This window comes from Lygodium microphyllum, chromosome 13, assembly GCF_053477565.2.
Source record: "Lygodium microphyllum isolate KBCC chromosome 13, Lygodium_microphyllum_v1.1.10, whole genome shotgun sequence".
NCBI classification, from domain to species: domain Eukaryota; kingdom Viridiplantae; phylum Streptophyta; class Polypodiopsida; order Schizaeales; family Lygodiaceae; genus Lygodium; species Lygodium microphyllum.
This window is the reverse complement of record NC_141147.1, coordinates 122,322,812-122,339,744: the sequence shown is the minus strand read 5'-3', so window position 1 is coordinate 122,339,744 and position 16,933 is coordinate 122,322,812. Positions and strand designations below refer to the sequence as shown.

General features: G+C 40.8%; 1 protein-coding gene across 2 annotated transcripts in view; it reads right to left on the bottom strand.

The window, feature by feature from the left end:
• LOC148027151 (putative WRKY transcription factor 4) overlaps positions 1-14,699 on the bottom strand; it is a 40,136-nt gene extending 25,437 nt beyond the window's left edge. Inside the window, exons 1-4 of one of the 2 annotated variants that reach the window (XM_087691688.1) lie at positions 13,405-14,699; positions 13,135-13,320; positions 12,205-12,869; positions 11,960-12,121 (exon numbers count right to left, since the gene is read on the bottom strand). In XM_087691688.1, coding sequence (XP_087547814.1) covers positions 11,960-12,121; positions 12,205-12,869; positions 13,135-13,320; positions 13,405-13,941 — 1,550 coding nt within the window. In that variant the 5' untranslated portion in view covers positions 13,942-14,699. The remainder of the gene's footprint in view (positions 1-11,959; positions 12,122-12,204; positions 12,870-13,134; positions 13,321-13,404) is intronic. The other variant, XM_087691689.1, reaches the window with a different exon arrangement.
• Positions 14,700-16,933: the final 2,234 nt, after the last annotated feature.

Below are 16,933 nucleotides of genomic sequence, written 5' to 3'. Positions count from 1 at the left end.
TCTCTATCTCTCGCTGCGCGTAAAGACTGATGAGCCGAGGTTATCGCTCCCAATCCCAAGGTTATCGCTTGTATGATCCCTAGGCAAGAGTGGGGTGAGAAGCACCCCATTCTTGGAGATGCAGGGAAGAGTTGGGCTCCCAAGACAGTTTCTTTGGAGCCAGAGCCTCTTGATGGAGATTCTTCTTCAAATTCCAAGTCTTCTCTTCCACCGGCCACCCCAGTGGAGATCCCACCGATGGATGTACATGAGTCTTCAATAGATAGAGAGCAACAAGGTGAGATTCGACCTCCTTCTCATTGGGCCCGTGACACATTCCGAGATTCAAGGATCGAGGGGGTCCCTGAGGAGTGGAAACCGCACAATGGATCACGAAAGTCACGGAGGCACCATGCACATTCTACGAAGCTTGTTTGCTCTAACTATTGTTTAATGTCCCGTGTTATGCAAGATAGAGAGCCTACATTAGTGAAGGAGGCTTTACAATTTGATCATTGGCGGAAGGCGATGGAAGCCAAGTTGTAGGCTATTGAGCGAAATGGCACTTGGTTCCTTGTGCCTCGTCCCTCTCATAAGAAGGTGATTGGTATCAAATGGGTCTTCAAGACCAAGTACCATAGTGCTGGCTCTTTGGAGAAGCACAGGGCTCACCTTATTGCTAAAGGTTTTGCACAGCGCCCAAGCATTGACTTCCATGATACTTTTCCCTTGGCTGGTCATAGGAGATGGCTTGTTTTTAAGTTGGATATGAAGTCGACCTTCTTGAATGGTGATTCGAAGGAGGAGATCTATGTAGAGCAGCCTCCTGACTTTGGTTCCTTAGATGGCAAGCTCCGCGTGTTTGGAACGAGAAGATTGATTCGTTTCTCCAGGCCAAGTTGAAATATCGACGCTCTAGGGCCGATCCGCAACTTTATGTGCACACTTCAGAGGATAGTCATGTGTTGTTTGTTTTGTATGTTGATGACTTAATTATTGCAGGTGATCATACCCAAAAGGTCGATGAGACGAAGACAGCCCTACATCAAAAGTTCAAGATGACGGATTTAGGACTTCTCCATCTCTTTTTGGGCCACGAGATTTATCAATCTCAAAGGGGGATTTTCATCTCTCTGCTGGAGCCCTTTAGTGACTTTTGAGATAGAGGATTGTCGGTCCATTTCTACTCCTATGGATCCAAACTGGAAGGCCACTTTACACGCAGATTCTCCTTTGGTGGATGCTACCCGCTATCGTCAGCTAATTGGATCTTTGATTGGGCTCCTGAACACACGGGTTGATCTATATTTTGCTGTAGGTCTCTTGGCTAGGTTCATGAGTGCCCCTCAACAAATGCATTGGCAGGCTGCTCAAAGAATACTTTGGTTTCTGAGGGGGATCTTCGACCTCGGGATTTTCTATCCAACCGGTACAGGTGCTTCTGATCTTGTTCTTACTGGTTGGAGTGATTCAGATTGGGCTAGTGATGTGGATCAAAGGCGGTCTACAACAGGTTACTATTTTACCTTGGGTGCTGGTGCTATCTCTTAGAGTAGCAAGAAGTAGCCCACAATAGCCCTATCTTCGATTGAGGTAGAGTATCAAGCTGCGTCTTCTACCACACATGTGAGGCAGTTGTTGAAGGAGCTTGGCTGCACCCACACTCGTCCTACTATTTTGCGATGCGACAATGAGAGTTGCATTGCCTTGGCACAGAATTCTATATTCCATGTCCGAACGAAGCACATAGAGATCCAATATCACTTCATCAGGGAGAGGCTTCTAGATGCAACCATTGATGTGGAGTAGTGTAAGACTGAAGACAATCTTGCAAATTTGTTTACAAAGGCACTTCCCCAAGCTTTACTTCATCAACATTCTAGATTCCTCTATTTGCTGCCTTGTCCAGGATCTGAGAGGGGGTATCAAGCGTCATCTCCTCCCACGTCAGCAGTGCCACGTAGCAATCTACCACCTGGCAGCAATCGGACTGTCCAACTACAGTCGGCTCCATTAAATGCAGCCGATCTGATTATTTCAGGTATTTTTTAGGCATTCTTTTCAGCCTTTATAAGGCTGAGTTTCCAGCAGTCTTGGACACTTGTATCTGACAGATTTCAGCCTGCTGGTGACGGAGACTGCACTTGGGGCTGACAGAGATGGAAGTCCTGAAGGTGGAGACAAACGCATATATTTTCTCTACACTCGTGTATAATTCTGCATCCTTATACAACATTCTTCACTACAGATTTTCTGCGTTTCACTGTCTCTTTCTCTCTCTCTCCTCTCTGTTCACTCTTTGTCACAGTCATTTGCTTCCGCATTGCTTCACTCTGACAGATCTAACTACATGAAACTAAATGTGGTCATGATAGAAAAAGCGTGCCACTAATATATCCACCTCTTGCTTTTTCATGGAATCCCAATTAGCATCAAGTGTACTCTATCTACATGCAACATGTGGCGTTGCTAATATCATGGCCAATGCAATGCCAACAATAGATGTGGAGGTAGCACTTCTTGATACTGATCCTACTCTAGACACATCTAATGGGGGTAGCATCACAGAAGTTGTAGGGTTAACTACAACATGTCGTGGTCTAGACAGAATATAAGCTTATTGACCTCCTACATAGTCACGAAGCTCCCTTTGCTTCTCCAAGGTTACATTAGGACAAATTTGCACCTCTAAATTTGGCTCATATAGGAGATGAGCTCAAAGCTAATTATGCATAAGACGAAACAAGCAACCATTGATATTCCATATTCTAATATTTAAGTAGCCTTGCCAAATCAAAATAAATAAATTTCAAAATAGAAATGCTATATTCAACAAATTGCCTTGTTTGCTCCACTAGTTCGCTTATCAAGTAAAGCTTGCAAGCCCATGGTCGAGATTGTCCACCACTCAATGGAAGGTTAGCATTTATTTTTTCCCACCATGACCAATCATCAGACCTTCTTCCTCAACCACCAACACGACATGTGAGATGAGAAGATGAAGCTATTTCAAGGTAAAATTTGAAATAAAAATGACTGAAGAAAAGCCTATAGGATTGACTGCTATGAAGAGAAAAGAAAAAAGGAAGAAAAAAAGAGGAGAAGAGAAGAAGAATAGAGAAGTGAGAGAAGAGAAAAGTGGAGGAAGAAAAAAGTGGCAAGTGGCAAGTTCGCAAAAAAAGAAAGAGAGAAAAGGAGGTGATGGCACTGCAGACGGGACCAGAACAGCAAAAAGGAGTGAGAATCACAAGAGTAAACAAGACCTATGGAACAGGAGCTAACAAGACTGATGGGCCGGCAAGAGCATACAGGCAAAGTCAAACAACAAGCACAAAACAAGAAAAAGGCGAAAGCCGGAGCCAAGTGAATTTCAGGGTAAGTGGCCTGCCACATGGCGTTCCCCATCCAAATCGGCTTCATGGTAAATGGCCTACCACATGGCATTCCCTATCCGTGCCTGACAAGGAACGCTATAGGAAACACAATGCAACAGAAAACGTATTCCCTGCTACCTTCCCTATTAGGAACCACATTCCCTACTCCATTGTTAGGGGTCAAAAAGCTTTCCCTAAATTAACCCAAAACAGACATCTCTCTGATATAAAACAAATTTAGATTGCAACTATTATCGGCCTTTCTGTCTTTGTCAAAACACACCATTGAACATCACTTCAACATACAGACTATCTTTTCACCAAACAGAATTCATTTCGCAATTCAGATACACTTTAAGCCGAGACAGGAAACATTGTATAAGACAGATCGAGACACAACAAGGTTAATCTGTTTTATTCTGAACATTAATTCTGAATCATTCCTTCCATCAACAAGCTCATTTCCGACCACACAGACTCCATTTCATAATTCAGATAGTCGATTACTCAAAACAAATAACAGTTTTGTATACAGAGAGAAACACACGCAGAGAAATCTGTTCTATTCCTTCATAATCACAACATCATTTTCAGAGTCATTTGTTTTCATGACGTGAACAGATACGGACAGATCTCGCGACTCCTCCGTCTAACTTCCCCAAAGAGACTCATAGTCTACTCATGACTTTTCACATCTGAACAATTACAAAGGCTCAAAACTACACTTAAAGACTACTTAATAGACCCCTAGGTTATGCCCTTACCCTGCATTTAACACTGGCACACCCGGTGGTTACTATTTTTCCAAAATAGTGGACGTGAACCCACAAAATCCCTTGATGTCATTTCAGTCCTCAGAATTTCATTCCTACATTAACATAGCTCCCATTGCAATATCAGAGGCATCTCCAAACACATGGAATGGTAAACTCCAATCAAGAGGCTGCATTATTGGTGCTACTTGTAACATCTTCTTCAATAATCTAAATGCTTTTTCATGTTCTTCTGTCCAGACATACTTCACATCCTTCTTGGTCAACTTGGTCAATGGAACACAAACATGAGACAAATATTTCAAAAATCTATTATGCCACTTGATCTGTCCAACAAATTTGCTTAATTCCTTCAAGTTTGCTGGTGCCTTGGCCTTTGGAATAGATACCATTTCCTAGGATCAACCTACATTTCTTCTTCTGAAATGATATGCCCCAATAAAATCCCTCTTTTAACAGCAAAAGCACATTTGGCTAGATTAAGACTCAACCTAACCATTCTGCATCTTTCAAAGTATAATTTGAGTTGATTAAGGTGATTCACAACCTTCCCAAACACACTAAAATCGTCTAGAAAGACTCTCATGAATGTTGTCAAGTATGGAGCAAAGACTTCCTGTACCCATTTCTGAAATGTAGGTGGAACATTTTTCAAGCCAAATACCATTACATTACTGGCATATACTCCCCACTCTGCAACAAAAGCAATCTTCTCTTTGTCTTCTTTTGCCATCAATATCTGATTATAACCACCGAATCCATCCAAGAAACTATACATCTGATGGCTTGCAACTGCATCCAACAGAGTATCCTGAAATGGTAATGGGAAAGGATCAGTTATAGTGGTTGCATTTAGTTTCCTGTAGTCAACACAGATTCTAAGTTTGCCATTCTTCTTTGGCACCACCACTATAGGTGATAACCATGTCACCTTCTCCAAAGGATAAATAAATCCCACTTTCAGAACTTTATCCAACTCCTCCTTGACAGCCTTTGCATAATTTGGGTTCATCCTGTATCTCTGTGAAATAACAAGGATTGCATCTCTTTTTAGGTTAATCCTGTGTATACAAAACCTAGGATCCACTCCTTTCATATCAGTGTATTTCCATCCAAAAATATCTTTAAATTCCTATAATAGCTTACTCATATCTATTTTGAACTGGCCTTCCACACGAGCACTAACTTTGACCATCTGAGGATCCTCTGCAGAACCTAAATTAAGATCCTATAAATCATCTTCTTAGACTCTAGCAGTTTTAGCCATCTTTTCCTCAAAAGCCTTTTCAGCTTGAATAATTTGCTGAATATGCATCTTTTCTTCCTGTTCAGACAACTTCCTGTTTATGTCTTCCTCTTCTAAATTTTCCTATTTACTTTCACTCTATTGTTGTGAAATTTTAGGTTTCTTCTGCTCCTTATAATGTTCTAAAATTTTGATCACATCTATATCAAAAATAGGTACTACTGATTCATTAACTTTAAGGAAAGCATCTTCTTCGTCATCATCAACTTCCTTCACCGTGTTAATACCCTATGTATACAAGGCTCTGGCTTCTTTGGGCAAGGTTGCACTAGGTACCATATTCATGTGAACTTTCTTTTTCCCCTTCCTGATTGTAATTTTAGCAACTTCCCAATCTTGTTTAACCTTAGCTTGCTTAAACCAGGGCCTTCCCAACAAAATTAGATACGGGTTGTCTCCTTCATCCATTTTCAGAACCACAAAATTCATTGAAAATGTGAGTCCTGAAACAATAATTTGTTGATTTCGAAGAATTCCTAGAGGCTAAATCCTCCTCTGATCTGCCATCTTCAGTTGGAGCTTCTTCTAACTCAGGTAGCTTTAATTTGGCATACAAGAATTCAGGTAGAATATTCACACCTGAACCTCCATCCAACAATGTTCCCTGTATTTCCTGATCCTGAAAATTAACAGTGATTTTGGGCGCTTTGTAGTCCACATCTTCAGCTTCAATCTGACAGGCTTCAGGTTCATCCACCTGTTCTTCCTCCTCACTCGAATTTCTGAGTACCTGTCTTTTGAACTCAGGAACCAAACTTTAAATCTGATCCATTGTAACAGTGGTATTCCTCAAGACTTCAGTTGTCAACTGAGCCTCCCTTGTTTCCTATTGCTGAATCTCCTCCTAAATACTTAATTATATATCAGGTATTTGCTACTACAAATTCTGTTTACCATAGTCAGTTCTCCGACTCTTCTGAATTTCCTTCAAACACCCCTGTCTAACCTGTCTTTGATTCTTCCAATACTGAGGGTGTTTCAACTCTTTATGAGATATAACAGGTTCAGCTACATATTGTGCACCTAATCTTGTAATGACCAGTACTGATGCTGATTTGTCAGGAATCTCCTCCATCTGCATACAGTCGGAACAATCACACTCTACATTCAGCACATCAAGATAATCATTATGTTGTCTCTACACCACAGCTTCATGAACCTGTTTGGCTTCTTCCACAATAACTACATTAGCCTTTGGTGGCCTATTCTGTTGTGCATGTGCAAGTGGTCTCGGATTGTTATATCTGATAATAGGAATACCTCTCTCCTCTATGTGTTTACACCACAATGAGCAATTAGGACCCTGCCTGTGATTCATTTCTCCACAATATGTGCATGGGTCATCATTAAGATTACCATTTCCTTGAGGATTAGGTTGTCCCTAGTTATTTCTCCCCTAAAATCTTCTAGGTGGACCTTCCATTGCTCTATTTCCGTCTCGTTCGATTGCATTTGCAGCTAGTGCATTTGCCCTTGGCACTTGCTGTCTCGGGTTTGCCCCACTATTAGGATTATACCAACAAGTAGCATCTATGTTCCCATGCTTCTGGCATGTATTACAATATAGTTTGTCCTTCTTCTGATGTTGAAATTCCCATACTCTTCAGAGTTGCAATAATCTACTTATTGAGATTCTGACCTTGCTTATTAATTTTCTGTTTACTTTGTTGTCCTTCTTTCCTTTACTTTTACTCTTGTGTTTCTATTTCCTTTTCTTTTTCCTACTTTTGGATTTCATGTCATCATCTTCTTAATCTTTAGAGTCTGAAGCTGAATTATCATCCTCTGAATCTGAATTTGAGTCAGACTCTAAATCTGAGTAGGAGTCTGAGTCTGAATCACTGTCTGAACCTATATCACTATCATACTTCTTCTTCTGTTTGATGGTTCCCAACCTTTTCTCTGCTCTTCTAGCAACTGCTACCAATTGATTAAATCCTCCTGCACCTCCACGAATATCTGTACTAACTACTGCAATTCTCAGGGATTCCCTCAACCCATTATAGAAATATTCCCCCAGCATCTCGTTGGTTGGCCTTTCGGGTGGTGCAAGTCTTCCATTTAGATCCAAGAGCTGCTGTGCATAATCTTCCACAAGTTGTTTTGGCTATGGCTACCATAAGGTCAAGTGGAGATGAAAGTGAAAAATGAAACCATGAGTTGGAGTTGAGTTGACCTGAGGTTAAGAGAGACTAAGAGAGCAGAGATGGCAGGAGCTATGGAGGTTGAAAGGTGAAGACTAAATTCATGTTGACATGGACAATGAGTAGACAACTGTTACACAAGTGAATTAGGTTCCAAGATGGAAGCTTGGACTCATAAAGACAATCTTGTGTATTAGATTGTCAATGACAATGACACTAGCTGAAAGAGGAAAGCATCATGATATTGTATTCATCATTATAAAAGTGATAGTCAAGTACAAAGCTTTATAGAAGTTGGGTTGTTCCACTCTTTTAAGCTTCTTCAGAATATCAGTGGGTGTTTTCTACCTTCTGAATCTTGCCAAAAATGATGTTTGTAATGCTTGTGTATTAGCAAAATGGGTTGCACCATACTGTGTAAACCAGTTCATAGCCTTACCCTCCAATGTCGCAGCAAATTGCTACTTTTTCACGTCATCTCCATACAATACTCCTAGTCCACTTGCTTCCCATTTTGTACTGAATTGAGCTACATGGGCATCAAGGTCTTCCTTTTGGACTCACCCTTAAAGTTTGCAAATTTGACTTTGAGATTTGTTGGATTAGGGAGTTATGCCATTGATCGTGGCTATTATGTTACTGCAACCTTTTTTCTTGCTGGTGTTTTAGGCAATGGTTGAAACCTTAGTTTTCTCCTTGCCTATCTTTGAATTTGAGACCATGCTAGTAGTCCCACAAATCTGTTTCTGTTTCTCTCCTCCTCACCTGGTGTAACCTGTAAATTCTGATCAGTAACATCTTTTGTTGCATGACTAGGGCCTACTTCTTCAATCTGTACTTCCTGATCATTCAAATACTCTAAATCCAGGATATCCACCTGACTACCACTGCTGGACCTCTGTTATTCTTTCTTCTTCTGTTTCTCTTCCTGTTCTAATTTTACAGGCAATCTAGTATAATAAATTCCAAAACCTCCACCCATGTATTTTTCAGCAGACATACACCATACACCTGTTCTGTCATCAAATTATTCTACTACTGAGACCCAAGTACACAATGTTCACAGTGATGACTTACACAACACGCCAATTTTTTTGTCTTCCCCTGACCAATTTAGGTGTATAACTTAACCCATATGGTTGACGAAATTGCCAAAGATATTGATCATGCCAAATTTGCCTGAACACACTACCTGTATACTTCAAGCTAAAAGGAGCAACCTGTTTTGTCTGTTCTTTCCACACTACCTCCCTAATCTTTTCAATAATGTCCGAAGGTAAATTAAGAAACTCTGTGTTCAGAAATACCTGACTATATGCCTCAAACTCCTCTTCTGTTGTCCAATTCTAAAACTCCTGTAACAGAGCCTATGCAAAGGATTTCCGTTCCTCCTCTTCAGTAATCCAATACTAATATTCCTCAAGCCAAGAATCCATTTCTAACTATATCCTTTAACTCATGAATCTTCTGCACCTGTTCCATTCTGAACCATCCCGCCTAATGCCCAAAGGCTACTTCGCAAGATCACCAAGTGTTAGGGATCAAAAAGCTTCCCCTAAATTAACCCAAAGCAGACATCTCTCTGATACAAAACAAATTCAGATTGCGACTATTATTAGCCTTTCTGTCTTTGTCAAAACACACCATTGAACATCACTTCAACACACAGACTATCTTTTCACCAAACAAAATTCATTTCGCAATTCAAATACACTTTAAACCAAGACATGTATAAGACAGATCGAGACACAGCAAGGTTAATATGTTCTGTTCTGAACATTAATTCCAAACCATTCCTTCCATCAACAGGCTCATTTTCGACCACGCAGACTCCATTTCATAATTCAGATAGTCGATTACTCAAAACAAATAACAATTTTGTATATAGAGAGAAACACAGGCAGAGAAATTTATTCTATTCCTTCATAATCACAACATCATTTTCAAACTCATCTATTTTCCTAACGTAAACAGATACGGACACATCTCACAACTCCTCCTTCTAACTTTCCCAAAGAGACTCATAGTCTACTCATGACTTTTAACATCTAAACAATTACAAAGGCTCAAAACTACACTTAAAGACTACTTAATAGACCCCTAGGTCCCTTACCCTACCTTTAACATCCATTCCCTATCAAAAATGGAATAGAGAACATTTCGCCAGACTGGGACACAATTCGAGATGGATTTGCAACGAGATCAGCATTTCAACATGCCAAGGAACCATTTTCTATTTCTATGGTCAAAATCGACCAACAAGCCTTCAACCAATTTACCCCTTGGTTTGCTCGAAAATTGACCTTCGTCTTACTCCTTGAAAGATAAATTCAGCCCCAAATCTAATATTGGCTAGCTGGCCTCTTGAATCTCTTTGAAATTCCTCAATTTCAACTCCTAGAATTCAAGTCCTAGGCCCTCAATTATACGCACATCGTGAGTGGTTATTAGACACTAAATTATGCAATAAATTAGGGTTGACAACAAAGATTTTTCAATGACTCAAATGGATGAATTCTACTAAGATAACTTAAGATATGGCAACGAGATGAGAGAGAATGCTATAGAGAGAAATGTCAGAGTTTCATTGCGAGATTGTTGTAAAACTACTACTACCTTGTTCAAACAATCATGTAAGCTATCATCTATGACTTAGGACCACCAAAAATATTGTTGCCCCCTCCTATAAACTGTCACCTACACCAAAAGAACCTTGGGGTGCTTTTATTTATGCTCTTGGAGGGCTCCAAATTGTTGTTACCTATTGTACAAATGGTCCCTCATGGCTGCATATCACATCAACAATATCTCCTTGCTCTCTAACAACCTCCTTCTCTCTGACAATGGCTTGAATAGACTTCCACCAACTCCCAAAAACGTTTTTCCTACTTGGATGGGCAAGTTTTACCAAGTAGCAGCCTTCTAATCCCATTCTCTAGCATTATCCAATTTATTAAATTAATTTTTAAAATATTAATTCTGAAAAGTAATTTAATCATTATTCTATTACTCAAAAAATAATTCCACCAACCAATATTTAAATTGGCTAGGCTAATTTGTCTTTCATGTATCCTTGAGTAATTATTGATCCTTAGACTAGCATTAATTAATTAATTAATGCCTAGTCTCTAATGTCACCACTAACATTCATGGCCAATACTAATATTAGTCTAGGCCAAATCTGACACCAAGTACTTGTAAGACATAACTCATTATGGCTTTTGCCTTCGGCTTCAACTACTATTTTGAGTCCTAGATCCCACAGTGTAATGATTAGCTTACACCTCACATGTGCAAGTCACATTAGCACATTTGATTAACTTTTAATCAAATGCTAAGCAAAGTAATAAAATTTCACGTAGTAACAAGTGACTTCTCCACTTGTTAACCCAGCCTGCTGCCATCTCATCATCAGCTACTGGCCATTGCATTTTCTGCACAGAAAGCAGGCCTACTGCCACCCAGCTGTGGTGTCACCACCTGTCAAAATTTCCAGTCCCCCTGTTTGGCACTTCCAGCATCCCCTACAACTGTGTTTACTGCCAATCAGGCCACTCTGACTGACATCATTGTTCTGGACAGTTTGCTGGCTGTTTTCATCAGTTTTATTGCTGCCCCAGTTCTTGGAGTTTACCGACAGCTGCATTTTCTCCTCCAAAGGCTACGTTTGCTGACTGCTAGAGCTGTGTTTTCCTCACCTCTGGCTGTGGGGCATCCTCCGACATCTGAGCTTTGGTGGTGCACTACTTTGGAATCTTCTAAATGTTGTCTCCATTGACTCCCTGGCTCAGCTCTCTCCTTGAGAGACAGTGGTCTGATTTTTTCTTGCTGTTTGGGGATACATTGCATCATTCAATTCATTGAGTTGTTGCAAATACCTTGCATCTAAACGCAAGAATTGACGAAGAAAGCAAGGTGATAAGTGTACAAGCTGGCAAAAGTACTCTAGACTAGAAAAGCTTTAAGATCATTGATGGGAGCATTTTAATTAACCACTATGGTCTAGGAGGCATTCCTGCAGAGAGAGATAGGTAGATAGATAGCGAGAAAGGAAACTTGCTTTAAAAATCCAGCTAAATGAGGTAGCCTTTTTATGAAAATCCTATCACTACTTGCTGAAGAACAACCTGTTGTTCAAATACTGACTATTGTTTGATATGCACGTTTCTTTATATGTACATCAAATGAAACAAGAGAGCAAAAGTGGAAGGAGTGAGCAAGGGAGAACAAAAATGCTTTCTTTATATTTACATCAAATGAAAAAGAAGACTAAAAAACAAAGGAATGAACAGTAGAGAACAAGGAAAATAAGTACAAATGAAAGTCAAACTAATTTCCACTGCACAATCGTCCCTATGGTAGAATCTGATGCATCATACATACCTAGGGTAGGGATTCCCTTTGACTACTTTCTGTCCATATTTGCGCCATCTATAGCCATCATCCAAAATATCAACCTCGCTTGTAGTTTGTACCACAACACGAGGCTCACGAATGGTTCTCAATGGTGGGATGGCCGCTGCATCTGCTACTCGCTCTCTCTTCCTGCACATGAGTGTCCTAACATCAGAAATACTGCAGAATTGCACACCAAGCGAGCATCCAATTCAAAGACCCTAAACATAAACCTGCGCTTGGACTCTGGATCTAAATCATCTCCATCTTCAGCTTTGCTCCCTTCTGCATTACCCTCATCATCACTTGTGGATCCTGAAGATGGTTCTGGAGTCTGAGTTGCTCCACTGGATATACTGACCAGTTGTCCCCTGGCATCACTGCTGCTTTCAAAACTGCCATCAACTTTTGATCCCTCCCTATTACTCCCATTTGCGGCATGGGCAGCTCCCATTGACATCCTTCTGGTTGACTGTGGCTTTGGATGATTGTGCTCACCCTTATACACAATCTCTGTAACTTGGCCATCATGTGATCGCTCCACTTTCTTTTTTACAGGACAATTAGGATGTGTACATTTATAATAGCTCCGAGGAAACTCACTCCCCTTAACCTGTTTTTGACCATACTTTCTCCAATTATACCCATCTTCTGAAGGCCTTTCAATGACTGGAGGATGCGATGATACAGGTGGCTGAGCCACTGATTCTGTATTTTCCACAACCTCATTAGTATTCTCTGTTGGACCCTTACTTTGGAGAGGTATGGCAAGTTTGGGCACATCCCAAAATGATGATGCTGTACCCGTTTGAGGAGCACTTGCCACATGAATAGCAGCCGAAGTCAATGATAAAATTTGCCCTTGTGCTTGCATCTGGGGCGACTGAGAAGCACTCTGCTGAAAACATTGACAATTTCTGGCAACAGTCAAATTGTAAACCACAAAAGAAATCACGATTTAAAAACTCTAGCTATCCAAACAGCATGCAAAAGGACAGCAATGTAGAAAATAGGCTTGATAAACCTGCAACATCCAAAGAAAATCCATTGAGCAACCAATTGACACTGTGTTAAGAAATAGAACCACACAGCCTGCCAAGCCTCACAGCAACATATTCGCATGCATGAGAGTCAAAAGGGAAGAGGGAAAGCCACTGACTAACCATCTTGGCAAGAGGTGAGGGAGGACTTCGTCCAATCTTTGGTACCGGCTTGAATACAAACGCTGAACTACCATCTTGATCTTGTGACTTGTCTTGTGAAGAATCTAGCACACTCACAGCTGTAGTTGCACTTCCTTGACTGATGGGGGGTAAAGGGAACGTCCCAGTTGTTGGAGATGGCTCGGCCTGCTGGCAACATCACGTCAGCCAATCATTCATCAAACCAATCATTTAAAGCTGAACACCAACCAATATTTGCAACACACTTGCCTGGCCAGTTGAAAGAAGCACAGGGGATTCCAATAACGTTGTGGGGCTGAGTCCAGGAGGGATAGTAAGATAAGGTGATCTTGGGATTGGCAGCCGTGACGGCATCATTAGCTTAAAACGTGCGACATTGGGTCGTCCAGGGCCAGTGCTTGCAGATCCAGCCGGTCCCTTTGGTCCAGACGTTCCTGGTAACCCTGATAGTACTCCAGCACCTGGCTTCTCCTCGACTACATCTAAGGATGCCGATGAGACATTTTCCGAAGCAGTCCCTGTGCTGTGCGAAACAGGCGGAGACATGGCTCCAGCTAACATTTGTGAGTATGTCTCCCCTTTGAGATCAGGCTCTTGCTCTGCAAAGAAACTAGGAATAAAAGTGGTCACATCGGCGCTTGTTTGGAATGCTTCTGAGAAGTTTCTTGGAGGAATGCTTAAGATAGGGCGGGATGGAACAGGTTTTGATAACAATGGCTGTGCTCCGCCTCCTCCATCCCCTTCACCCTCTTCCCCTCTATTCGACCTGCCTTCCCCGGATTCCATGTAAAAATCCTGATATTGCACTGTGGAGCTGCTGTCGCCGCTAAATAACTTGATCTCTGCAACCAATCCCTTGCTACTTTAAGACCTGTACGTCATGATCTCTGCAATGATGTCTTGCTGGTTTCGACATAGAGGTAACCTTTCGTGCAATTCTTCTCCAACAACATCGCAGTCTTCAATACCTAATGAGGCTTCTCGCAGCAGAGTCCAGGACGACGGGGCTCTTCTACAAATCCGGGAGCGTTGTATCGAAACAGAGGCCAGAATTTGAGTCGCTCTCACGCCAACAGTAGATCGGCAATAACACAAAAAGAAGTCTGAAAATCGAAGTGTGAGGCGGAAAATCCCAGAATTTAGAATTGGGAAAAGGGGAAACGACGTAGCTAGGGTTTTTGCAGAAAAGCTGCTTATGCTTCAAAGTGAAAAACTCGTCAATGTATGGGGTTGATGTCGCTGGCTGTTATGAGGGACGGGCCGGGATACTTTAGATCAGGGGAAGAGGGAAGAGGGAAGAAATGAAACTACAGAAGGCAGAAGTGGCGGCAGAAAACACGTAGTGGTAGTAGGTCAACCCCACTAGAGAAAAGGAGGATCAGCAGGAGGGGAAGAAGGAAGGAAGGGGATGTGATGATGATGATGGTGGCACAGAAGGCTTCGATATATGACTGTTGTATGAAGCATGTACTACCACAGACCTCGTCGAATTCACAAACACATGAGAATGATGTGTCGTTTGCTTTGTGTGTATGATGATGATGATGATGATGATGATGATAAGAGGGAGAGTAAAGTGATGCTTGCTCAATATCTGTGTGCGCGTGTGTGTGTGTGTGTGTGTGTGTGTGTGTGTGTGTGTGTGAAAGGGGGAGCTTTGCTCTCATTGAGCTTCTATTGGGACTTTCCTAACATAGCTCTAACTGAAACAAGTCCCTTGAGCTCCTTTCTTCATAAAGCTCTACAAGAATTTACTAGTAGGAGCTCTATGTTGCCAATTGCCCAAGGAGAACTAAGGTTGGTTATACATTGCAATGGGAGAGAGGAGTGCAATAAATGCATTAATGAAGCTTACCTCAGCTTAACCTTGTGTGCTCACCCACTTAACACATTGACAAGCAACTCCCTTGCCTATTTAAAACAATTTTGATTGATCCTGGAGCCATCTTGGCCATGACTCCCCTCTTAGGAGAACAAGAAAGTCTACTTTCTTATCAAGCCTCAAATATAGGCATCATTTTCCTAAGGTTATTAACCATCTTGTCCTAGAGCTCCCTAGCCACAAGTAAGAAGTGCACTCTCAAAGGAAGAGCATTATTGGCTATCTACTAATCAATGAGTGGAAATATGGTTTCCTTCCAAATTGCAATGCCATGGGTTTGGTTCCATTAACAAGCGTGGTAATCACATGCTTTCAAAATGTTGAACATTTGCTAGCAATTTAATTGACCTTGTAACAAGTCATGTGCATCAAATTTTAGCATATGCCACCAATGGTTCTTCGAGCCAATCCACAAGGCCTTGATATGGATCAACACTATTTAGGCCAACTAGCTATTTAGTACAAACCTTGTTTTTTGTGTTTCATCAGTTCCTTCTTATGTAGGGCCATATGAAGATTAGTTATTATTGATAGCCTCTTTCAACCACCATTAGGGCTTCTACTTGACAAGGCCCTTAGTGTCTAACATTAGTTCCTCCAAAATTTCTTTTCCACGAATGTTGATGCAAGAAGTCAACTCTTCGTGCTGAAAGCAACACATGAATTTGAACAAGCTCCTTTTTTTGGCCTTGAAATAAGCCCCTTGCTAGCATCTCAAATTATGGAAGTAATAGAAATACATGGATGCCCTCAAAAGCATGGATGGAGGTTTCATCTACCTTACAGGGTCATAGAAAAAACCCCACCGATAGTTCACATGCATTATGGCCTTCTTGCTCACTTACAAATTATGTAAATTTTATGCCCTCCAAAAAGTGTGAAGTGATGCTTCTTTCAATATTTTGCATGTTATGTTTGCCAAATCTATTATCAATGGAAACAAAGATAAATCCTTTCTTAAGCACCTTTGTCCTTTGTCTTGTTTAAAAGAGTTATTGAGTATTCCCTCAAATCTTCTCTCTTCACACTCCCATATGTAGAGAGGACGTTGGAGTAGCTCTAGGGGAAATTAGACATGCATGTCAAGGTTTTTGTGGTGGTAGATGGGCATCAACGTTGATTTGGGCCTAATGTCATTGGCGCCTTTAATGTTAATTTGGGTTCGGCCCCTATAGAATGGCTTAAGGAACAATGTGAAAGGAAGGATGCTTCAATACCTTAATAGGGGTAAAGGGGGATCTAATTAATATTTTCCTTTTCCATGAGCTAAAATCCCTCCATTTATGAGATGTATGGAATGCCAATACTTTTTTTAAAAGTTAAATATGTAAATGAAAGGGCTATGAGTTATCTAAACATATCAAATGGAAAAAGGCACAAAAGGACATCACAAAGTTTTCACACTAGCACAGACTTTGGGTTTCTTTACTTTAGCAACCATCGTTGTTTTGGTATTGTTGTGGGCATTTGAACACATAACTATTATCATTAAAATACTATTTTCCTTTATTTATTCAGAATCTTCACTATTGAAGCATGTTGCAACCTAATTTAGTTCTTATTTTCTCATGAAAGACGTAACATAGTCGAGTTGACATGAACCAACAAATATGAGCCGACGAGAAACCCAAGTATACAAATGGATGGCATCTCGAAGTTATGACAAAAGGTTCACAAAATTCCTTTGACTTGGTAGAAAATTTGTGAATGTTCTTAGAGAACATACTCTATGTGTTGAACTCTTCCAATTAACCTTTTTTCTCTTCTCTTTAGTAGGTTATTCTACATCTCAATGATGTGCTCGTACTTCTTGCTAAAAGCTTGAGTTTCTATAGTTTGGCATATTTTCGATTATAAAAAGTAGCAAATCCAAGGGAAAACTTTTGTCTTTTATGT